The 25323-nt window shown below is 51.1% G+C and overlaps 1 protein-coding gene across 1 annotated transcript in view; it reads left to right on the forward strand.

Moving 5' to 3' along the window:
• The window catches only part of CASTOR2 (cytosolic arginine sensor for mTORC1 subunit 2), a 60435-nt gene extending 41020 nt beyond the window's left edge, over positions 1-19415 (forward strand). The window contains exons 2-9 of the mRNA XM_031967907.1: positions 1115-1185; positions 13285-13478; positions 14058-14190; positions 14355-14478; positions 16955-17065; positions 17622-17704; positions 18094-18188; positions 18273-19415. Of these exons, the coding sequence (XP_031823767.1) occupies positions 1115-1185; positions 13285-13478; positions 14058-14190; positions 14355-14478; positions 16955-17065; positions 17622-17704; positions 18094-18188; positions 18273-18338 (877 nt within the window). The 3' untranslated portion in view covers positions 18339-19415. The remainder of the gene's footprint in view (positions 1-1114; positions 1186-13284; positions 13479-14057; positions 14191-14354; positions 14479-16954; positions 17066-17621; positions 17705-18093; positions 18189-18272) is intronic.
• Positions 19416-25323: the final 5908 nt, after the last annotated feature.

Genomic DNA, 25323 nt, shown 5'->3' on the forward strand with positions numbered 1-25323 from the left:
GAATTTAAATTCAGCCTCAGACACTGGTTATGAGTTCACCTCCATCTGCCTCCATTTCCTGAGAATCTGGGAGCAGGATTCAGGAGAGCAGCCCTTGATGTGCTCAGGTAGCACCATCTCTGACCATTTAGGCAAGGACAGCATTTGATGGAAGCCTGAAATCCCCATTGATCTCCCCCAAACTGAAGGAACTGGGGATTGCTAAGCTGGAAAGCGTAGTACACACGTGTGTATGTGCGAGCACAGGCCTAAGGGTTAGAATGGAGAGAGAGCATTTTAACCGTGTCAAGATCAAGCATCAATCCAAGGAAATTCGGTCCAACCCCTTCAAGGCCCAGCTCCAGTCCTCCAAGCTGTCCTCTCTGATTCCCCACTTGCTAATATCTCTTCCCCCTCTCCTCTCTTGTATTTTTTTTTTTAATTTTTGTTGGGGGGGTGTAGAGGAGAATATATCTTATATTTATGGCTAATAGAGAAATAGGTTTTGCATAATTTCACCGGCACAATGGATACCACTTTTTTGCCTTCTCACTGGGTAGGAGAGAGAAAATTCAGAACTTGAGACATTTAGAATCTTGCAAAATCATTTCATATATATTATATGTATATACTTATTTATCTGTATTTTTCTGAAAACATGTTAAAATCCTGGTAGTCCAGAGAATTTGATTTTGGATGGGAACTTTGGCCCGGGTTCATCCACAAAGCCAATATGAGGGCATTTTTTTTTTTCTTTTTTTGCTGAGGCAATTGCTGGATTAAGTGACTTGCCGCCCAGGACCACACAGCTAGGAAGTGTTAAGTGTCTGAGGTCAAATTTGAACTCAGGTCCTCCTGAATTCTTGCATACGTACAGTCCAAGCTCTGAAATCTCTGTGATTCTGTATGAGTTGGGGACAATAAGAAATAAATCAATTTGTAAACTCGAAAGTACAATAGAAAAGTGGGTGTTTGTAATTTCCATGTGACCCTAAAATTCGTGCCTTCTCACTCCTACATTCGTGCGTCCGTCTGTTTCTTTATGCTTGTCCTGTATGTCTGAGTGGAAGGTTGGTCCCCCAGAGGGAGCTGCAATTGTGCCCATGACTAAGGGCTTCCTTCTCTTCCCTGCCAGGTGCAAGTTCTTCAGCCTGACCGAAACCCCAGAGGATTACACCATCATTGTGGACGAAGAGGGCTTCCTGGGTAAGTGAATTGATTGTGCCAGCAATGTCCATGCTCCCTGAGACAAGGGCCACGTGTCTGAGTCACTCGGCAGTCCCAGAAAGGCCTGATGATCTCCGTGATGCTCCCTGGTGTTAATGACCTTCGCTGCTAGAAGCATCCTGAGGGTGCGTAAGAAGCAGCTCGAGCAGGTCTAGTCTTCCATGGGGGCTCTTTGGACAGGATTTATCCACAAAGCCTCCGAGGAAGGATCTTGCCCTTTGAATCATAGACTTTCAGGCCTGGAAGGTCATTTGTTACAAAGAAGGGCTCGATGGGCCCCAGTGCTGGGGAATTAAACACCGCTCTGGTTGGAAAACGAACAACTTTTTGAACTCTGTGAGCCGAAGGGCCTCCGGTTGAGAACCTTGTTTCTCTGTGTTCCTAGCCCTGGGTTAACCTCAGGGGACATGGAAGGGAACTCATCAGTCTTCCTCATCCCTCACAAACATCCACTCTGACCTTAGAGCAAAGCCTCGGTGCTGTGCCAGTGTGCCGGGCAAGCTCAGCAGGCCTGGATTTCAGGCCTGCTTTTGCCATTAACTCAGTGGCCAGACAGCCTCCACTCTGTTATTTATTTGCACATTTAGATGACTGTATATTCAATATGGGCACTCTAAATAGATCTGTAATTATATGCAGAATAAATGCTTAAATATATAATCAATATGAAATATTAATACAGTTATAATATATAATATATTATAATATATTACACACGTGTTATTATTTCCATGTAATATATCATGTATAATATAATTATATACATCTTATTATATATTCATATTTATGTATATATGTACAATTAGGCATATTATATATACACATATATAATACATATATATAATACATATATATGTACAATTAGGGATATTGTATGTATATAACACATATATATTTTTATATATAAATATGTACAAATATATGTATATATACATTATTACATATCATGATTAATGTATGAAGTATAATATGATTAGAAAAAAGGAAGGAAGGAGACAGAAAAGATGGAAAAGAGGGAGAAAAAAGGAACAAAGGAGACAAAAAGGGAGGATTAGTGAATGAAGGTTTGGAAGCCCTTGCTCTCCCAGCTATTCTGCTAAGAAATTTAAAAGGAAAAACCTGTCCCTACATTCTTTCTTCCTTGTATAGGAGTAGGGGAAGATAGCCTGTTTCCTAGAGGAATGGTGTCCTGGGAGCAATGACTTGGTTTGGGATGGAGGCTTGGAGGTGAAGGGATAGATGCTCACTTTCCAGTCGACAAGGGGACCTTGATTTTGTTCTTTTATGTGAGAGAGGGCATGCTTGGGCAGTGAGGTAAGCCTGTGTTTTCCCTAGTTTTCTGCATCCCAGGGACTCCCAGACTCCTTAGTAGCAGCTCCTGTTGGCAGGGGGGAGTTTTGGGAGGCCACTGCCAGATGCTGTTTTGCTGGCAGAGGCACGAGTCTTCCACTAGAAAGCAGGGACAGCAAACAGCCACATCACACATTCTTCTGGGTCATTTGTCCCGGCTGGGAAAATCCATTAGGAGGGGAAGTTGACTGCCTTCGGGCTGTGTACCTGTCGCACCTGAGTGCCCAGGACACAGGGAAACTGTCTCCGGCAAGATGAAAACAGGTCTGCAGGGGAGTGTGGGAGGGTGTGGGAGACCCACCGGTCCAGCTAGAAAACCTGGATTTTCTGCTCTTTTGCCCATGACGGTCCCTGTACATGCTGTACCTCAGTTCATCCAATTGTACAATAAATGAGTTGGACAAACTTAATGCAAGCCAGTTACTGGTTATGTGAAGTCTTTGTTCTTCAAACATCAAAACATGATAGCTCCCTTCTCTCCTTTCCATCCCACCCACCTCAGCTCTAGGGTTTCCCTTTATCCTTCGGACAGAAAGTGGAGGGTGCACAGGAGAAAACAGAGCCCAAGAGGCAGGCTGTCATGGTGACCACTTCGGCCCCGAGTCAGCAAAACCCAAGTTCGAATACAGTCTCAGACGTGTACCAGCTGTGAGACCTCTGGCAAGTCACTTAACCACATTCTGCCTCGGTTTCCTTATCTGTAAGATGAGAATGATAAGCACTTACTTCCTAGAGTTATGAAAATCAGATACATCTAAAGCACTTAGCCCTAGAACTAGTTTAGCTAACTCACTGAACTTAGAACTCCTACTCTTAAACCATCCACCAGCCTCACCTGGACCTCCCCATCCCAGGGATTACATGTGTGAACCCTGTGCTTGGTCTCAGTCTCCTTAAGCTCCCCTCTGCTTCTTTGATATATCAGACACCCAGGTGTTAGTCTCAAAGTACTAGCTTCATTGTCACTATTATATATGATTATATTATATTATACATTATATTATTATTATTACATATTATATTCTAAAATATAATATAGAAAACCAAGAAGGAAAAGCCAGTCAGCTAGCATCGATCAGCATCTGTGTTCAACATTGTGGGAAGCTCTGAGAATACAAAGAAACAGAACTCCTGCCCTCAGGGAGCACACAGTCTTAACAGGAAAACAGCTTGCAAACAAATATACACAAAACAAACTATCTAAATGGGAAATAATTAACGGGGGGAGGGGGAGAGAGGGGAGACTGCTCTGGAACTTATACTATCTCAATAACAACAACAGTAGTAGTAGTAATAATAGCTGACTAGCTTTGTGCTTGTTTTCTCATTTTATCTTCCCGGCAATCCTGGGAGGTATGTGCACACATCCCAGCATTCTTGATGTCTTACAGGCAATTGTATGTCAATAAAGAGGTGGGCTGCTCTAGAAAATCATTGGTGAAAGCTTTTTTTCCCACTTTATTTCCACCAGTGAGCTTTATCTAGAGCTTTCTCATAAAGGTTTCATGACGATGAGAAAGTAAGTATGTGGATTGGTAATTGTTCTCTCTTGGTCTTTTTTTTTTTTTTTTTTGGGGGGGGGAGGTAGTAAAACCATCCAATAATTATGATATAGATGATATATGATATCAATATCATCCTCTTTCCCAACTATATCAAAAACTGATGTCTTATTGCTATAGAATTTTTACCTCTGTGTGATTCATGCCTTTTCTACTTCCTCATATTACACTTCAGGGTCTAGGATATTGAGCCTAGATGTTAATGGTCCCATTGCCATCAGTAATGAAAATAGTTTGTCTTGGAAATGGTGATCTGTTTCCATTTTCATCTGCTTTTTGTCCTCTTCCCAGTTTCTTCTCTTCATGGGTCACGAGTCAAGCCATCTTATTCCACTGTATAGTTCTTCACAGTTTTGTGATGCACATTCTACCCATAACATTAATTTCTATTCTACATCTCTTTTGTTCTTGACTGCCATCTTTTGTCAATTGAAATTGAGCATTTACTGACTGAAAAGGTTTTATGTGTTTCCATTGACATCTCTTTTCTATCAGATTTCTGTAGGGATTAGTAACAGTCCACACCAGGTCTTTCCCTTGATCCATTATCCATTTTTTTCCCAGCAGGATATGAACAGGTCAAGTTGGGCCTAATATAATTACATATGCTGTTTTCTTCTTTCTTTCCTCCATTTTTATATTTTGACATTAATTAATATTAATTTTTATATCTCTGAAATAATAAACTGATATTTACCTTTGCTTTTACTAGTTGATTACATATTTTCAGCTGTTTCTGAAATCACTTCCATATGGGAACCATTCATCTCCTATGTATCAAGATATCATCCATCCTACTTTTTTTTGGTTATATGTTTGCCATTTTTGCCAAGTTTATTGCCTTCCTATTCCTAAAGAAAAGGTCTTTCAAGACTGCTTTTATCTCTTCAACCTGAGCTTATTTTCCAACATGTTGTTTCATCATCCCTCTCTTTGCCTGCCTTAGGTTTATTATTATTATATTAGCCTTAGGTTTAATGCCGCCAACTCTTCACTCTATGTTTATTTAGTTTACAGGAATTTGTCAAGTTCTCCATAGGATTTCTTTATCTTTTTGGCAAATAAGCTCCAAGTAGCTTTATGTTCTTCCTGCTTTTACCCATCATGAGCCCCGCACCAACCAAAATACTGGCGCATTAACTCGTTTCATTAACATCTGTGACGGGCTGTGAATGTCTCCATTTGGAGACCACAGTACTCTTCCCCTAATCCACTAGATGGTCTTCACAGTGTTCTTCCCTTAATCCATCGGAGGTTCTTCTCAATCAATTCCCCCATTCCTCTCTGACTTGTGGCCATGGTTTTTGCCTCTTCTTCCTCCCCTATTCTGCTTCCTTCCATCCTATCATCCACCACTCAGTTCCATTCTCTCTTCAGTCTAAGTGACAGTAAACTTTTTATGCTAATGAGCAAACAGTGAGGCCTTGTCAGAGTCTTTCCCACTAGGCCATGCTGAGTCTCCAATTCCTGCTTTAAGAGATTACTGTGAGGTGTAACTGGGCATGGATGGCCCTGGGGCCTTCAGACTCCAAGATCCTGTTACATGACCTTGCTGGCTTTATCTGCAGGCCAGTGACCCATCCCACAGCTCTCAAACATGAGTCAGCCTTCACTAACTATTCTGTCTAACGTGAACAGCTTGCTCTGCACATTGTCAGAGGAACCGGTACCGCTACCTCCTGGTCTTGATTGACACTGCCCATGTGGGCCCGAGACTGCCAACCATTTAGAGGCCGGGCTTCTGCCGCGTGCCACTTGGGACCTTTGGTGGGAAGCATCCAGTCCCAGGAGTGAGGGAGAGAGAAAGCTGTCAGCAGGGAAATTAAGCACTGTATGTTCTATGGCTGGAAGCATGGGCCTGGGGCAGCCCCGAGGTAGGAGAATGGTAAACATGCAACTATTTAGAGAAGGAAGCTTCATTTGTTAAGTGAATGGCTAATTGTAGTTAGGAAATTTTCTTTATTAACACTTGCTCTGACTAGGGACACCTTGTAAAAAGTATCAGTGGTGAGTTTGTTTACTCTTACATAAATAAACATCCATTTTTAGCCTAAGTGGCTATTTTGTGTCATGCGGCCACACCGATGGTATTCTTTAGCCATAGTAGGTCCAGTTATTGAACCTGTGTTCATTGTCCAATATGTAAGCAAATATACTCCACGCTTTGTTCCTAGAGCTTCCTTTAGAACAGGTTCCTAAGAGGGACCAACTTCTTCCTCTCCCCCCACTCCAGAACTCACTCCTAACCTTCCCACCAATGCTTCTTCCCTTTTTTCCTCCTGGACCCCATCCCCATCTCTGCCAGAGGGAACCTAGAATCTCCTCTCCTCCAACTCATAATCCCACCAGCCCCTTCTCATTAATAGGATGTACCCATCATCCCATGTTGCTGCATCCTGAGGATGCTTGGGGGTCTCCTCTTTGCCATTTGGGCCCACTATCTCTCCTTGAGCTGGAACCTGCTTATTTTTCTATCCTATCCTTAGTACTCAGGAAAAAAGTAATAATGAATGCTTTTAATTCATTAATTCATGTCTTCCCTGGAAGTAATTTGCAAAAAATCTTTTTCCCTAAAAAATAAAGGAAAAATTTAAAGGCACAGGTTCTCTGTCGCTGGTCCCACTTATTTAAAAAGACACTCATGGTGTCACGGGGTGAAAGAGCTGGAAGAAATCTTAAAAATCCAACATTTTCAGACTGTTCCATGTGTTCTGTACTCCATAAATAGGGATTATACTCTCCCCCAAAATCAACTATCACTATCTTCTTTTCAAATAATAAATAAGACGAGTGCATCAGATGGATGGATGGATGGATGGGTCAGTGGATAAATAGATATCACATATATTTAAGTGTACTGATTTTTGTATATTATAAAATGTTTCAGAATATTTTTTTGGCTTGTGCGACAATTTCCCTGGCTGGCCTTTTGTTGAGGGAGGGGTATTCCAATCTCCCATTCCCTCCTCCAAGTCCCCAACATACATACCATTTAATATATACACTCACTTATTCTGAGCCTTTGTTCTTGGTAGGAACCAAGAAGATCTGGGTTCAAGGACCACCTCGGGCACCTCTTGGCTCGGTGACCCAATCTCAATGCCCTGGGTAGCTGAAGTAGTTGGGATCTCCATTGGTGGGCGTTTCCCCAACATGACTTAGGTCAGGAAATCTTGTCTCTCACAGCCCTTCATTCCACCCTCAGTCAATTTGGGAGAGAATATATCTGGTGACTTCAAATTAGCAAAAGATCGGATTAATTTTTTTTATTTAAATTATAGTTTTTTACTTTACTTTTTTATTTAATACTTTACTTTTTACTTACTTACTTTACAAAATTCACACAAAGATAGTTTTCAACATTCACCCTGGCAAAACCTTGTGTTCCAGATTTCTCCCTCCCTTCCCCCACGTCCTTCCCTAGACCTCAAGTAATCCAATATATGTTAAGCATGTGCAGTTCTTCTATAGATATTTCCACAATTAAGATCAGATTAACTTAATCAAGATTTAAAACATTCTTGTCCCTTGCTCTCACATAATTACTAGTGCTGTCCAATGGACCTCTTAGAGAATGAATAGATAAGATTTGTTTAAGGATGAGAGTTTAGTGGTATTTCTAAAAGAGCTTGCTAATCCTGTTGGGGCCCCTCTCCCTCCCTTCCCCCCATAAAACTAAAATAATCCCTTTCATGGGACCCTTACTTAAACAGATTAATTTCTTGAGCCAAAAGTACATAAGCTTTTCTTCAGGTTAATGAGATTTGACTCCACTGCACAAAAGGTTTTTTCTTTCACGCATATGTGGACCTTCATCTAAGAAGATCCAGGGAGTTTTCTATTTTGGGGCGGCTGGCCAGAAATCATTGCTTAGAATCCCAGTATCTTCAGGTGGAAGGTCGTGCGTTTTACCCTAACCCAGCTAAAATCAGTGGCCAAGAACTTAATTGGGCCTTCACTCACGCTGATGCCATGATGAGCCGAGAACATCCTACGGGCAGAATTCGTGCTCTTTGGGCACTGAGAAGGGCGGGCTTGACTTAGAAGGATGGAGTCCGGTCCTTACTGATGGAGCTAGATCTCTCCCGTTCCCACCTTGGGACATTTGAAGAAGTAAGCAAAGCTGGAGGGGAAAGGGAGCTCTCAGAGATGGGGGGGTAATCTGTGTATTGGGGGAATGACTCAGGAGAAATGTTTCCCTGCCGTGCTCTCCCCCCACCAAAGACCACTTGTAATGGGAACCCCGCCCCCTGCCCACTCAAGGAGTTCAGAAACTCCTGACCCGGAGAAAATGGTGGCTGGCTCCTGGCCCCCATGCTTATAAATGCCGGAGAGAAATCATGTGGAACATTCAGTGACCTGAGAAATAGCCAACTCAGGTGATTCTCTCTACGCGGTTTTAATTGCATCTTCAGCATCCATCATCCCCACAAGCAGATTGCTGGGATCACCTGGAGCTGCTTTTTTGTTGAGAGTAAAGACTCTAAAGGCACGAAACCTGACCCCTGATCCAGTCTGGATCTAGACTTCTGGCCCAGCTGATTTTATAGAAACAGACCCAGACAGAGGGAAGTGAGTTGCTTAATAAGGAGAGGAGTCAGGATTTGAATTTGGGTGCATCCTCGGGGTCATGATGTGGTCCAGATTCCACATAGATTCATCAGAATTTATTAGTCTCTTGGGGCTATTTTGCCTTTAATAATGGCAATAACTAGCATTTTGGTAAATTAACTCACTCTATCTTCAAGCAGCCCTGTGAGGAGATGCTATTATTATAAATATTCCTCAGTTGAGGAAACTGAGGCAAACAGCACTTTAATGACTTGGGTCATACAGCTAGTTAGTGTCCCTGGTGGGATTTGAATTCTGTTCTTCTGGTTCTGAGTCCAACGCTGTAGCCGCTGCACCCCAGTGGCTTCCACATTTTCAGTGATGTTAATTATCCTCCTGGTTCTACGTCTGTTCAAACAAAACTTCCCAAATTTTTCTGTAGTTTTCATAATCGTTTTTATGGCACCATCATATCCCAGTACATCGGTGTTCCCTCGCAAATGTATTTGTTAGGTGGTTGTTAGTTGGTTTTTTTTTTCCCAATACATCAATAATTCTCTCAATAGAATAGGCTCCCTTTACAATCTGTATATTTCATTTTGTGGCCTTGGGGGTCACCAGGCTGCCAAGGAGATAGGGCTCCGTGACCCCCAAAACATAACAAACTCTTGCCTCAGACAGCTGGTAGCCACAGAAATTTAGTGTTTAGCCCGGACAAGCTAAGTGGCTTCTCTCTGCCTCAGTCTCCCCATTTGTAAAAGGAGCAAATCAGATTAAGTGATTGTTAAAATCCAGAGTATTTCGGCTCGAAGGGACTGCGGCTTCTGGGAGCAGAGTTGTCCCATAGGAAACGATGGGGTAGCTCCAGAATTTCATTTTCCTCCCATTAGCATGGCTGGTCCCTGTTGTTCGAGCATTTGCCTTTTGACAGACAGACTGCAGATTGGATAAATCTTAAATCTCTTCATGGGGATCACGGTGTCTGCCCTTGTCCAGAATAAGGCAGGACCCGGAGAGCAGGTTCTGTCCCCCCTGTTTCCCCATCCCCCCATTCCCCTAGCCTGCCTTAGTTGTGGCCCCTAACAAAGACTGCGGGTCTCTTGAAGTTTCCCAGGCTTGTTTTTAGGTTTCTGCTGACCCTTTAATGGTCTGACATCCCTGATTGTAATAGGAGAGGGGGTGGCCGGCTTTGGAGAAGAGAAGTCTGAACAGAAAAGCTACTGTGGAGGGCCAAGGGGAGACTGACAGACGGAAACAGTATTAAATAAGTGGGGGAACGGAGAAAAGACTTAAGGACTGAGGTGGAAAACGAGGCCAGGCTTCCTAGAGGAGAGGTTCCCTCGGAGCTGCGTCGGAGCACCCCGATGAATGGGAGTAGTTGGGACCCTGCCATCCTACTCACAGGCCGGCCCCAGCAGCTGGGGACGGGATGTGATAAAAAATAAGCCCTTTCAGCCTTGGAAGAGGTTAGATTTTCCCCTCCACAAAGCACGTGCTTGGGCCCTGCTCCCTTTGACCGTCCTTGGCAGGGAATGGGCAGGAATCACCTGACTTGGCGGGAGAGAGCCTCGGCGGCCCATCTAAGGAGACCCAAAATAGCTGAGAATCAGAAGATTCCCTTCTCCCTGGCTCCCGGACTCCAGGACAGAGCGGGCCCGGGGCACTGCCAGCAGGCTGAATGGGACCAAGCATGTCCTGTGGTCCCTTTCTCTGGGCCTCAGTTTCCCTGTCTGTAAAAGGAGGACCCCAACGGTCCAGCTCTGTTGGCCCCACCTCTGGGCTTTGTCCCAAAGACTGACCTGCGCACTGGTGGGACAGGGATCCTGCTGAATCACTAGGACTCAGTTTCCTCATTTGTAAAATGAGATCATTGCCCTTCCACCTTTATGACCCTATGAAACAGTGCTTTTTTCTTTTTAAATCTATGAAAATATTTAAAACAGACACATCCCTTCTGGCTCTGACAGGCTTTAGTTCTTACTGGGCCTCCTTTCTAATGCCTGCCCAGACCCCAGAGCCACCGTGGGCCCTTCTCCCTCCCAATGAACTTGTATTGATTTTGTGAGGGGGGCACTTGGCTAGCACTGAAAGTTAAAGAAAAGGGGCTGAAACTCCCCAGATCCGTGTGGTATCGTCTTCCCTGGCAGAACCTAAGCTCGCCGAGGGCAAGAAAGGCTCCGGCGTTTGTTCTTGGCTGCCTTCCCTAGCTTTGGGTTGGGGGCCTAGGGGATGCTGAATAATGCAACTGGACTTCCCTGGCAGGGGGGGTACTACACAATGGGGGCTCTGCACACTGGGGGGGGTTCCTCTCTCTACCATCTTAGCTCCCCTTTAACGCTGCAATAAATACAGAATGAGTTTCTATTTTGGGTCCCACAAATTCTCCCCAAGGCCAGAGTTCAGCTCCACTTGACTCGTCTGTCTGTCCCACGGGCCCATCTTATTGATTTGATTCCCTGCTCAGAGTAAAATCGGGCCTGGGCTCCCCCTCCAGCCCCCTCCCCTCCTCCCCGCAATGCACCTGCTTTCTGCCCGGCAAGGCAGGCTGGCAATTCCTTTGCTCAGCTGAACCCGAGGGGAGAAAAGCCTGGGCCCGTCACCCACTTATGTAAGGGCAGCCTAAAAATACACACACTAGATGTCTCCTCCTGGCTCCAGAGTTAACTCCTGGCTTCCTGACCTCCATGTCCTGGAGGAGCCAGCCAGGGAGGGGAAAGAGGCTGCTCCAGGGCCAGAAAGACAAGGATGGGAGTCGGGGCCTGCCTCGAGGGGCTTACGGTCTCGCACAAATCAGGAGAAGGCACTGGCTGGTGCAGCGGGCAGAGCGTGGGGCCTAGAAGTGGGGAGACCCCAAATCCAGCCTCAGATCCTTAGGTACTTCAACTGCCTCAGCTTCCTGGTGTGTAAAAGTGGGGACAATAATGGCACCCACCTGCAAGGTGGCTGGGAAGGTCGGGTGGGGCTTTGTAAAGTGCTTTGTGGAGCTGCTGGGGGTTAGTAGTAAGTAGGGTTAGTAGTCATGGGTGGGGGGCACTGGGAGGAACAAGAGGGAACTAACAGGGAACATGGGGCAGGGGACCTGTCAAAGACTTTCAGGAGGGGAGGTACTTTCTGGAAAGCCTTAAACCTTTTCATTGTTTAAAATTTGGGGAAACTATTTCTTTCTTTTTTTTTTAAAGCTTTTATTTACAAAGCATATTCATGGGTAATTTTCCCAACATGGATAGGAACTATATTTCAACATGATTACTTTCTTTAAAGTATTTTATACATTTGGGAAACTATTCTGGTTGCTACAAGCGACAAAGCACTAGGCCCGAGTTCAAATCCAGCTTCGGACACATACTGTTTCACCCTGGGCAAGTCACTTCATCCCAGTTGGCCTTGGAGTCGAGAAGGAGCCGAGTTCAAATCCAGCCTCCCACACCAATTAGCTATGTGACTCTGAACAAGTCACTTAACACCTGATTGCCCCCGAAACCAAAAATTTTCCTCTGAGAAGGCTCCGTAGGCTTCCCTGCGTTACTGCCGTAGATTGCCAGGATTCCCAAAAAAGGGAAAGAGCCCCCATTCTTGGCACTCATTTCCAAGTGTCTCATCCCCCATGACTTCAATCAGAAGCTGACTAACCTCCTCAGTGTAGCAGAGATGGGGGACTGGTCCCCAGGTCCAGGTTCTACGTACTATGATCGCCAAAGGTCTCTGTCAGCTCTGAGTCAAAAGCAACCCCCTTAAACACCCACAGGAACCTTGGGGTGTCACCTCATTGAGGGCTCCCCTTCTTGATTCTCCCCTCCCGCTAGAATATTTATATTCACGGGGCCTAGCACATAGTAGGAGCTTAACAAATATTGATAGAATGTAAGTTCCTTAAGCTCAGGAAGTGATTTTGTTTGTCAAAGGGCCTGGCACATAGTAGGAACCTATAAATATTGGTTGATGGAAAGCATCTGAGTGGTCACACATGAGGAAGAGGGGGAACGAAGGCTTCCAGTCAAGTCCTTTTTTTTTTTTTTTTTTTTTTTTTTAAGTACAAGGAGAGAATAAAGGACAGGAGGGGATACCAAGGGAGGCTTGAGGAGAAGGTCTGGAATAGCCGTAGGGGAGAGTGGGTAAATAACTCAGGGGAAGAGACAGCTGCTGGGAGTTTGAATCTCTTGATAATAGACTTTCTCCAGTCCACAACGTGCGTGTAGAGTACAGGGTGCGAATGGTGGCAGTCTGTCCCCGGCAGGGTTTGTGATGGGCATGGGACAAGGGAGTCTAAGATGGCAGAGAGCGGAGCATCCACTTGAACTATTGCACTAAAAAGTCAAGGAGTTAGGCAAGGGAAATAGCCAATGATGGGAGATAGTCTGGGAGGGAAGAAATGGGGGCCAAGGGGAGGAGGAAGCGACCTGGACTGACAACAGACTCACCTGTGGTGAATGTGGAAGGCTCAGAACCCACGGGCGATAGCACAGTCAAGGAGGGGAACGACCATCTTGGTGACCAAGGTGGAATGGAGGAGTAGGTCATGGGAGGAACGAGATCGTAGGAGACCGGCCTTGGGACGGGGTCTTGTCTCCCAGGACCAGCCCCGGACTCTTACGGTTCAATCTTCTCTTCCTTACAGAGCTGCCCTCCTCGGAACAACTTAGCGTGGCCGACGCCACATGGCTGGCCTTGAACGTGGTGTCCGGCGGGGGGAGCTTCTCCAGCTCCCAGCCCATCGGGGTGACCAAGATTGCCAAGTCCGTCATCGCCCCGCTGGCCGACCAGAACATCTCGGTCTTCATGCTTTCTACCTATCAGACTGACTTCATCTTGGTGAGACGCACATTCAGGACGTTGCAAGCCCGTCTACACTGGGCTAGGATTTGGTGATTTTTAAAAAACTGATTCCAGCTCCTTTGAGATCATTTTCCAACCTTTCTCCCCCCTGTAGACAATCCCTTCTTTTTCTGGGCCTTTTTCTGCCACCTAAAAACAATTCTCGTTTTCTGCTCCCCCTCCCTCTTTAGAGCAAAGCCAGAGCCTGGGTTGCCATTTTATTTGCGGGCTTGTTTGCAGAACAGAATCTGGATAGAAACGATACAAAGTCTGTGGAAGGCCGATTTAAGCTGGTTTCACCGCCTGCCTTCCCCCTGCCCACAGCCTGGCATTTAGGGCACAGGAGAATCCTCCGGCTTCTTCCTTCTGGACTCTCCTTGCCGGGCGCAGGGGGCTTTGGGAAGAAGCCCAGGGAGGGAGGAGCCGAGCCCTTCCCACTCTTTACTGTCTGAAATCACAAACAAGATTGTGGGGAGCAGGCGGGAAGCTGAGGGAGTGTTACACGGAGAGGGTGCTGAGTCCCCTTCCGCCGGTCCCCTGACTGTCCCCCAATCCTCCCCCCTCCATCCCCCACAGGTGCGCGAGCGGGACCTGCCCTTCGTCACACACACCTTGGCGGCCGAGTTCACCATACTTCGGGTGGTCAACGGGGAGACGGTGGCCGCCGACAACCTGGGCGTCACCAATGGCTTCGTGAAACCCAAGATGGGTAAGAGCGGGCATTGGGGGAGCAGGGGCCAGCCTTGGCCCGGTTCCGTCTCGTGCTTAGTGGGGGTCTCCCCTGCCAGGCCCTAGAGTCCTTCATGGGGGGACAAGGGGGGAGGGCTTTAATGTCCAGTTTCTCAACCTTGATATCTTTTCTGTCTGTCACAGTTCAGAGGCCAGTCATTCACCCTCTCTCCAGCCCCAGTAACATGTTCTGTGTCACCAGCCTGGACCCCGACACGCTCCCCACCGTGGCCACCCTCCTGATGGACGTCATGTTTTACTCCAATGGGTATGTTCTGTCCCTGGAGGGAGAAGGAAGGCAGCTCCTGGCTGGGGACTCTGGGAAGGGAGAATCCCACCCTCAGGGAGCCCCTCCTCTGATATGGAGATGGCCTAAGTGGTGCCGCTAGGGGGCGCCAAAGTGCACTTTGGCACTCCAGGAGGAGCCATCTTCATGAGTTCAAACCCAGCCTCAGACACTTAGCAATGGGGTGACCCTGGGCAGGCCCTCCCCCAAAGTCAGCTGGAGAGGGAAATGGCAAGAGCGCAGGGCCTCTGCCAAGAGACTCCCAAAGGGCTCCCGGAGAAACAATTCAGCTTAATAAGTTTAGATGGTACGAATCATTCTGCCGGTGGATAAAAATGCTAGCGCATAGTAGGTGCTCCTTGAGCCAAACGTAAATTTTGCGAGATTTTGCTTGTCACATTGACTTTCTTTTTGTTGTTTTATTTTAATAATTTTAGTATTGTTTTAGTATAGTTTTATGGTAGTTTTATAAATATGGTGTATATATAATATAGCATAGTGTGTGTGTATGTGTGTGTGTGTATATATATATATATATATATATAGTATATACTATAGTATGTAGTATAATTTTAATAGTATATTCATTTCCCAATTACATGTAAAGATGTTTTTCAACATTCATTTTTGTAAGATTTTGAGTTTCCATTTTTTCTCCCTCCCCTTAGTAGCAAGAAAATGGATACCATTATACGTATACATCCATTTTTAACTTTTTCACATGGGTAAAAAAAAATCAGAACAAAAGGGGTAAAAAACACAAGAAAAGAAAAAAAAAGTTGAAAAATAGTCTGCTTGGATCCAAATCCAGTCTCCATAGTTTTCTCTTTGAAATGGATGCTATTTTCCATCCAAAATTTATTGGCTTACTGAATGGCTGAGACTGGAAACTGAATGTGGATCACCGTATAATATATTTTTTTAATGTTGTTTGTTTACTTCTTTTTTTTTTCTTTCTCAATTTTTTCCCCTTTTCATCTGATTTTTCTTGCACAACATGACAAATATGGAAATATGCTTAAAAGGATGGTACATATTTAATCTATATCATTGCTTGCTGCTTGGGAGAACAGAGAGAGAAGAAAGGTTGGGAAAAAAAATTGGGAACCCAAAGTTTTGCATAAATGAATGTTGGAAACTATCTTTACATGTATTTAGAAAAATAAAATACTATTTAGAAAAAAAGATAATGGTTTGGGGACTTGTTTGGTTCTGTGGATTTGATTTTTGGTCCCAAACTGATTTCAGGATCTCCCAAGTGAGGAAATTCCCTTCACTGGGATAGCTCGGCATCTGACTTAATACTCACAGTCTTAGACAGGGATGTCAGGCCTCCATTGCACTCCAACGAGTGCCCCAAACCAAATTAAAATGTAACTGGGAAGTATTTAACAAAATAAAAAAGAACGAGACATCATGTTCTTATGTGGTTTCCCAAGTCGAAATGCAGTTCTCAAGCATCCTTTAATGGAGTCTTGTAGCGGCCCCCATTTTTACGGGGCTGAGAGTATCCTGGGAAGATTAAGTGATTTGCATGGAGTCATAGACCCATTTATGTGTCAATCCAGAATTGAAGTCAGGCAGGTTTTCCTGCTTCAGAAACTGGCTCTATCTACGGGCAAATGAAGATGATTTCCTCCTAATGAAGATGATAATTAGGATTATTATTATGAAAATATAAAAAGCTCTCAAAAGAAAAGTATCTAGCAGAGGGAAAAAAATCCAAATCAGGTGGGACTACGATGGCGGTCACCCCATTAATCCTTTCATACTGGAGTTGGTCCAAAAATTATTTCCCAGAGCCTAGAGCGGAGTGCCTTATACCAACACAGTTACAAAAATCCGTGACAAATTGATCATTAAATATACATCACATTTATATGTAATATATAATTAACATATGCACAATTGTATTAAATATTAATGTTTATGTGTTCTTATTATATGGTTATGTAGCATGATATATTATACGTTACACAATATTTTTAGATTTTATTTTCATTCCTCTGTGGTTGTCCACAGAATATTAAATCTAAGAAAATAAAAGCTAGTTTCTTGGGAGGAAGCCGTTGAGTGAAAAGAGAGTTGGTCTCAGGGCCCCAAGGGCCTGGAAGAGCCAGATTCAGGTCTTACCACTGGCTCCGTGCACCTCACACCCAGTACTTGGAACAACTTTCCAAGCTCGTGGGATGGAGAGCAGGGGCCGGCCATCAGAATTCTATCAAAATGTTGCCTGGGCATGATGATTCGCACAGATGAGGCATGTGGATAGTGTCCCCGTTTTATAGATAAGCAAATCAAGTCTAGGAGATGGGAAGTGCAGGATCTGGACCGGGGATCCAAATGCTCAGCCGGGTCTCGTTTCCTCCCTGTCACTTTTACGCTTTTGCCTTTTTATCTTGGGGAGGGTCTTTGGTGTCTGCCCCCGTCGCTCAGCCTCTCTCCGCTGTGTCCGCAGAGTGAAGGAGGCTGTGGTCAGCAGCGAGGACTGCGGCCACATCCGCTTCTTCTCCTTCTCCTTGATCGAGGGCTACATCTCCTTGGTGATGGATGTGCAGACCCAGCAGAGGTGAGGGCTCGCGCGCATCCTTATTCCTTGGGCCCGGGAGCTTCCTGGGCTGGGAGAGAGCAGGGAAACCCAGGCTGGAGCCTCAGGGCTTGGTCGGCCCGAGGGGCCTGGTTGGGCAGGAAGCAGGCCGGCCCCTTGTCCCGGGCCCTGGAGGGAAGCAGGCCAGCCAGTGTCTCTGGCAGCGCCCGGGGCCTTGCCTCTGTGCTCGGAGATCTCGCCTCCAGTCTCCTGACTGTACAGAGTAGGAACCCGAGTCCGAGAGGCCGGGGGACCCGGTCCCTGCGTCTCCTTCCACTGTGGGGCTTGGCGGGGTAGGACACAAGCCCCGACCTTCCCCCTTTTCTGTCTGGAGTTTGAATGACATCAAAGGCCGATTTGAAGCACTGAGGTCATTGAGGAAAGCAGAGATGGATGCCGGCTGTATACGGTCATGGTCCACTCTCCTTTGGGCCAAAGCCGGCGGTCTGGGGGTCAGGCAGAGGGGGGCTGGGGGAGAAGTCCCAGCCGTACGGGAGGCCATCGTGGCTAACAGAGGCCTTGCATGTCCCTTCCTAAGGTTCCCAAATAATCTGTTGTTCACGAGCGCGTCCGGAGAACTCTGGAAGATGGTGAGAATTGGAGGACAGCCCCTCGGCTTTGGTGAGCAGCTCCAAGCCTCTGTCGGGCTTCCCAAGGGCCGGTTCAGCCTAGTGTTCTCATCTGTAAAATGGGTATCATGGACAGAGGACATACTATCAGAGCTGGACCTTGAGGAGAGAGGGTTCTGGAAGGCAGGGGTGCCTTCCCAGGACAGAGGGACGGCTTAGCGGCTCTGGGACCTCTTAGACCTCGGTGTTCTTCCTCATCTCTGGATGATGCTGGTGATGCTAATCTAGCTTTTAGACAGTACTTTCCGGCCCCGAGCCTGAGCCGTGACCCCCCTGGCCAGCACACAGAGGGGGCCTGTTCGGGGGGCACTGGGCTGCCTGGCCAGGCAGGAGTGGGGGAAGGGGAGCCTGGGAGGCTCAGACGGGCTTGTGTGTTCTCAGATGAATGTGGGATCGTGGCGCAGATCTCGGAGCCCTTGGCGGCCGCCGACATCCCTGCCTACTACATCAGTACTTTTAAGTTTGACCACGCATTGGTGAGTCCCGGCGGGCGCGGAGGCCGGCAGGGCGCGGGGACGGGCGGGGCCCCAAGGCGCTCACCGGCTCCCCTGCCCCCACAGGTACCGGAAGAAAACATCAAGGGCGTCATCAATGCCTTGCAAGTCAGTCAGGCCGAGAAGCATTAGAAGCTCCCCTGCTTCCTTCCCCCTTCTCCCTCCCAGCCTCCCTGTGCACCCCTTCCCCGCCTTCCCCCCTGCCCTCCACCCCCAGCATTCTTCTGACAGTATTTCTTAAGCCAGAAAATGGTCCGGCCGCCGCCGCGGACAGAGCCGCCGAGGAGGGCCGTGAGCCGGCCTGAAGAGGAGGCTTCCGGGGTGTCTGGGGGACGCCCGCGGCCTCCGGGCCTCTGGAACTCGGGCGGGGCGGGTCCCCCTCTCCTCAGCGGAGGCCGCAGTCGCCTTCTGTGAGAGGCCGCGCTTGGCCGGGGACTAGGGGGAGGGGGGTCATTGGCTCCTGAGGCTGCTCTCGCCCAGCCCCGCTCTCGGCTTTGGGGGTCTCGGGCCGGCTCGGATCTTCTGGTCTCCTCCTCCTCTCGCCCCACCCCCATTCCTTGGACCCCTCAGGTCACTCCCAAGGCGGTCCAGCTGGCACTGGGGGGAGGGGCGCCCCATCGGCCTCCCCTGGCCTTTGGAAGGAGCCGGAGCCCCGGGGCCAGAAGGAAGCAGAGTTCTGTCTGCGCTGCAGCTTTGCCTGGGTTCTAACCCCGGAGCTTCCTTCTGAGCTCCCGGGCCGGAGTGGGGGGCGCTCAGCAAGGACCCTCCATGGGTGGGTTTAATTTTCCCCTCCCTTTCCCTTTGGCCTAAATGCGCGCTGCTGCTGCTGGGTCACGTGGGCTGAGGGTCTTCCCCGAGACCCTCCGAGAAATCCCTCCCCCCCCCCGTGTCCTGCCCCACCGCCAAAGGTACTTGGGAGTACGGGCCCAGCAGCCTCGGTCCTCCCGGAGCCATCTGTAGCCTCTCGCCAGACGGGCCTTTCTTCACGTTCAGTAGCACGGAGGCTGACCCGGGCCACGCCCCGAGGGTGTCCCCCCCCACTCCCGACCTTGGCCGGCCCCTGACAGAGGCTTTGCCTGCTTGGGAGGGGCAGAGCCCGTGGGTCCGTCGCCCGCCCTCGGCCTGCTCCCAGAAGTTCCCATATTGGACCCGGTGGCCCACCCCTCCCTTCCCTGAAGCCCCTCCCCCTTCCCCCACAGCCCCTCCCTCTCCCCCACAGCCCCTCCCCCTTCCTCCACAGCCCCTCCCTCTTCCCCCACAGCCCCTCCCCTTCTCCAGAGCACCCAAAGGACCTTCGCCTCCTGGGTACCCCTTGAGCGGCTTCCCCCTGTAAGACAGTGGCACCCCGGGTGCTGGAGGCCCGGCGGCTCTCGGGCTCTCCCCCCTCCCCCCAGAAAAGCGCTTGTCCACCTTGGGGGGTGCAAGGCAACGGCCAGCAAGTCTCCCCGGGCCTCCCGGCCCCTGGGCCTCCCACCTCGTGCCGGCCCCGGCCCGACTCCGCGCAGCCATCCAGCAGCTACTTGAACTCCGAGGCCACTCCCGCGAGCCTTAATGGAAGAGAAAAGGAGCGCTTGGTCTAGTTTCTCATTTAAGGTGTTGTTGCGCTCAGGCCGTTTCCGGGGGTGCGGCAGAGGGGCCCTTTGCAGGCTGGGGCCGGGAGGACCCGTCTCTGCCTCCGCCTTCCGGCCCCCTCGGACTCGCGCCTCCCAGTGTCCTGAGCCACGGAGGGCGGGGGCGGCTGCCGCGGGCTCCGGGACACCAAAGAGAGGCCGGGGAAGGTGGGGGGCGGGTTTCGCCGACTCGGGGCCCCCAAGCCCCCTCCTCTCGGGCGTATCCCCACGTCGGGGACGCGGACTTTGTGCTCCGGTTCCCATCCCCTGTGCCCTTGTTGCCAGGTCGGCCCAGCTCCTCGGGAACCTGGCGAGACCCGTTTCCCCTGAGTGTCCCCCGGGGGGCTTGAGGACAGAGAGGGGCCCTGAGCCGCCCCCCCCCCATTCTCTTCTGAACCTGCTGCTGTTGGCAAGGGCTGGAGAGGAGAAGGGGGGCCGGGGGAGGGGGACGCGGGCCCATGTCGGTTTGTCTTCTCTCGGAAGCCTCCCCGCCCCCTCCCAAAATTAGCGTCTCTGATTTTGCACAAAACTCTGAAATAACCAAAAGTTGTCGAGTCCTTGCTGGTCCCCCGATGCCCGGCGGCCCCCGCGCTCCCCTTGCCTCTCCCTTTGACTTTCCCCGTTTCTCCCTCGCTCCCCCCGCGTGCCCCGTCCGGCCCTCAGAACGCGTCGTGCTCCCGACGGACACGCATATAAATACCTGTGTTTTATGTCGATAGAGATATATAAATATATATATATATATGCTGTAAATAGCGTACATACCTGAGCAATATATATATATGTTAATATATACCGTGAGTGTGTGAGTGCGCACGCGCCGGGTCCCGGGGGCGGGGCCTCCGGGGGCGGGGCCTCCGGGGGCGGGGCGTCCGGCCCCGCCCCGACACCGCCTCCTGGGCCGCGCCCGCACGTGCGGCGGAACTTCGCACCCGCACAGTCACCTTCTATTTTTAATTCAGATATATGGGCAATACAACTATTTAGCTAAAGCCGTTCGGATTTTTCAAACCTGATGTCCAACAACCAGCAGCCACAGTTCGCCTGGGTCAGCGGCGGCCCGGACGCGCGCTCGGCCGCTCTGACCTTGTCTATTTTGTCTCGTAGCCCCTGGGCTCGCCGCCCCGCCCCCTCCCTCCCGGGGGTCTCCCGGTGGGTTTGTGGGGGGGCACTCGCGGGGGGTTGTAGTGACGTAGCCGCCCCCTCCCTCCCGGCCCCTGACCCCGGTGGGCCTGTGGGGGGGGGGCACTCGCAGGGGGGGGTTGTAGTGACGTAGCCGCCCCACTCCCCCCGCTGGGTTGGGGGCCCGCTTCGGCCTCCGGGAGTGTCCCCCTAGCTCTGGCGTGGAATTGGATTCTCCCTTGCGTCTGGGAAAGGGCGGGCTTTGCTTCCTTCCCCCCAAGAATCGCTCTCGGTAACGGACCTAGGGACAGCTTTTCCCCCCTTTCCTTCTTCATCTCCTTCTCGGTGTTAGACTAGCGCTTGTGGGGAGGGGCGCCCGCGGTGGCCGAGCCGGGGTCGGTGGGCGGCCTCCTGGGGTCGGGCAGGCGCTGTCCGGCCGCGGGCGCTGTCCCGCGTCCCCCCCCCCCTCGGGGGCCCAGGAGACAGCGGCGGGGGGCATGCTGCCGGCTGGGAAAAGGGGCTGTGGTTTGGGGTTGTTTTGGGGGGAGGGGGGTCGTGAGTGCGTATGAACCGTAGCTTCTAAGTAGGTTGGCCTTCTTTGGTTCTTTCAGACGAGACGCGGGTCAGTGCCCCCGCCGGCTGCCTCCTCCCCGGGGTCCCCGAGCCCAGATCCTGCAGCGCGGCGGTGACCCGAGGGGCCCGTTTCTGCTCAGTGGTCTCTCCCCTCCCCCTCCTGGCCGCCCCCCCTCCCCCCCCAGGGGACTCACTCCCCCGTGACCGGGGCAGATGCAGAGCCGGCCCAGGGAGAGGAGGGTGGGCCCGGACCGCGAGGAGAAAGCCCCCTGCGGCTCCTGCCCGGCCCAGACCGGAAGAGGGTGGGGGACGTGGACAAGGGCCTTCTTCCCCTTGCCCTCCCCACGGTCAGGGCCGGGGTCTGCCCGGCCGCCCCCATCGGCTCCGGGTGTGCGGAAGACGGGGAGACCAGGCCTGGAGGGACTGGCGGGGGGCAGCGTCCCTTGTGACGGCGGGTGGAGTCTCGCCCCCTCCCTCTGCCCCTTCCCACTCCCCCAAGCATCCCACCCCCAAAATAGCGGTCCCTTTTAGGGCCGCACACATTTCTACCTCCTCAGCTTCTCCCGTCACTGCTCCGCGGCAGCCGGTGCCCATCGGGCCGTTGTCTCTCACCAAGCCCTGCCGGGAGCCGACTTCTGGCCTCCCACAGGCGTTGGTCCCATCATTCCCCTTCCTCATCTCAGCGGGCGGAGGGGAGCGGCCCAGGCCCCAGCCCAGGCCCGGGGGCAGGATGGGAAAGGCTCCGAGCTGTGGGACCCAGGACCAGGACGGGCTGGGCTGCTGCCTCGTGCTAAGGGGACTCCTCTGGGGCCCCGAACGGTTGGCGGCTTCCTCCTGGAGCCCTGTCCTGGGGTCCCCCAAGAAGTGGATGGAACAGTCTTTAAGGGCCCCAAGGGGGGGAGGGCAGTGCCTTTCTCTCTGGGAGCTGGCAGAAGAAAAACGTCCCGGGTTAGAGGCCGAGCCAGGGCCTGGGCCCTGTTCTGGCCCTGCAGGCTCCGTCACAGCAGGTTCTGGAGAGTGGGCTAGTGCTCAGCTAGAAGAGGCTCTTGGGCCCCCAGCGGTACCCTGACCTGGCACCTTCAATTGGCTCCACCATCAAAGGTTTGTGTAGGAGGCCGGAAGGGACCGGGAGGCTGGCACAAGGCAGACCCCCCAGGAGGAAGAAGGTGACAGCCCCTGTTGTGAGACCTTAAGCTGTCTTCAAGGTCCCTCTTGCTTTTATCGAGTCTTTTATTCTCCCCTCAGTAAGTTGCCGATCCGTGTCCCTTTCCACGCAGGCCTCCTGTCACTGGGCTCCTCGGCCAGTTCTCTGAGGGCCGGACCTGAAGCCCCCGTGCACAGAGCGAGCGCCCGGGGCCTTGGGGACCCGGTGACCCTTGTCTCCCTCTCATTCTCTCCCACCTACTTTCTTTGAGGAAGGGAGAAGGTTAAAGGCCAGCTTGTGAGCGGGGCCTCCCCTCACCACCCACTTCTGTAGCTCCAGACATTTGGGCTGCCCAGGGGAGGGGAGGGGGCGGGGGCTGGGCTCAGCAAGGCCCCCAAGGCAAGGAGGTGGTGCAGCAGGTGCCCTTGTTGACCCCTTTTGTGGCCTGTTTGAGACTTAGTGCCTGGGAAAGGGCCGGCTTTACCTCGAGGTTGGAACCATTCACGGTGGGCCCCTCACAGTGTTTCTGAGTGGCCGATGGTAACCCAAAGGGGACGGGGTTGGCCGGTCAGCACCTGGTGCTTCCTGGGAGGGGATCTTCTCCGAGCTCCATGGAATTGCTGCAAGATACTAAGGCTACAAGTATTACCATTTTCAGAAAGTGTTTGGGCGCCGGCTGGGGAGCAGAAAAGAGATGGGGCTTGGGGAAGGTCCAGGATCGCCGCCCGATGGGTTTGCTTTCTGAGACGGCCGCCGTGTTGAATTGGAAGCCATCTTGCTCCAGCCCAGGATCTAGTTTGAAAGCCATTTTGAAATGTAGACCCCCCCCTTCCTCCCTCCTTCCCTCCCTCCCTCCCCCCTTCCCCGACACTGGACAGAATGGCTTCTGCGACGGGCGTTGTTTCCAAGGGAAAGAGTGATGTCTCGTGCTGTGGTTTGTGTGTGGCCGTGAGCGTTTGTCTGTGTCGTGGCGGGCTGGGCCTGCCTCTTTCCCTGCTCGACCTCAGGTCCTTCTCACGCGGAAGCGAGTCCGGATCGTCCCCGTCTCCTCCTAGTGATCCTTAAGTTAATAACAACAGACAAACTGAATGTCTCTCTCCTTCCATCTTCCCAGGGAACGTTTCTGAGGGCAGCCGTTGCCGTGGCCTTCGACCCTTTTCCTATTTATAGATATATATATATATTTGATGCAAGGCCGCAGCACGTTCTGTTGGTGCCCCCAGAATGATGTGGGGAAGGCTCTGTGAGGCCGGAGCGGGGGCTAGAAGTGTGTGTGTGTTTGGGGTGCCCTTCTCAGACATGGAGGACGGGCCCTCCGGGTCCTCTGGAGTCAGGAAGTACGGGGCAGGTGGGCTCCAGGACGAGGGTCTCCCTCTAGCCAAGTGTCCATAGTCAGAGCATGAGGTGTGATGGATGGAAAGTCCGGGGGAAAGGGGGAGGGAGGAGCGCACAGTAAACGGCAGCTTAACCCCGGCTAGGACCCCTGGGCTTCCCCACTTCCAGGAGCTGGTTTCTGGCTTCTGGGATGTTTGCCATCAGGCCGGAAGCAGTGGAAGGGGGAAGAGCTCACACCTGAGGGCCTGTACCTGGGTTCTAGGTCGAGGGTGGGGGCCAGAAACAGTGGGAGGGGGAAGAGCTCACTCTCAGGTGGGAGAACTTGGGTCCTAGGTTAAGATGGGGGGGTGGTGCTAGGGTTCCACAGGAGGGGGGTAACTCAGAAGGGTCCAGTGCTTCGTCCTCATGGGCTACCAGGAAATCCCTTGGTTGGCACATGGACTGAGAACTCCCTGGTTGAGGGCAGGAAAACCTCTTGGAAAAGGAAGAGCCAAGATTGCACCTGTTGGAGGTGGTCTCTGAGTCTTGGGCAGTTGGACAAGGGCCTCCTGTATACTTTTGCCTTGTGGGAGGGGCCAGAATGCTGATTTACTCCCGGAGGGGTGGGGGTGGGGGAAGGTACCACCTCCGTTTGGGGTCCAGAGTGAGTGGCCAGTGATGTCCCCGAGCCCTTGCCCACCCGCTGCCCCGGGATGCTCTGCACACTGTGGGTGGGTGTGTGCACCCCTTCTACCTCTGTGAAGGATGCACTTGGTTTTGTTTTTTTCCAAATAAGTACTGTAGCGGGGCCAGAAAGTCCACGTCCAAGATGGGAGAAAGGGCTGGCTGTATGTCCCTTCATCAGCCACGTTGCTCGTGTTACCTCATCCCTCTTTCAGAGGCCCCCCCACTTTTTTAAAGACTTGGGGCTGTAGTTGCTTTGAGCCCTTGGAGAAGGGGCGCTCTGTCCCCTCCTCCAGCTATGGTGCCTGTCCATCCACTTGGCCCATCCCTCCCACCCCCAGGTGGAGACCGTGACCTCTCCCATCTTCCATCCCCTTCCCCACCCCCAAACCTCCACTCCTGAGAGCTCAGTCCAACCAGGTGTTTTCCTTTTCCATCCTGTCCCTTCTCCCACCGTCCGGGTAAGAGGGCAGAGGACCAGGGGAGGACCTAATGGAGCTTCTGGTCTGGGGAAGAGGGGACGCCCTTTGTGATGTCAGTTGGATGAAGGCCGGATCGAGGGACCCGGTCGGCCTCCTTGCCTCACCTCGGACCCCCTCCCCACGACCAGGCACAATTGCTTCCATCCCTCCCTATGGAAAGCTCCAGAGCCACGCTCTGGGTATAGACC

This window comes from Sarcophilus harrisii, chromosome 4, assembly GCF_902635505.1.
Source record: "Sarcophilus harrisii chromosome 4, mSarHar1.11, whole genome shotgun sequence".
NCBI classification, from domain to species: Eukaryota; Metazoa; Chordata; class Mammalia; order Dasyuromorphia; family Dasyuridae; genus Sarcophilus; species Sarcophilus harrisii.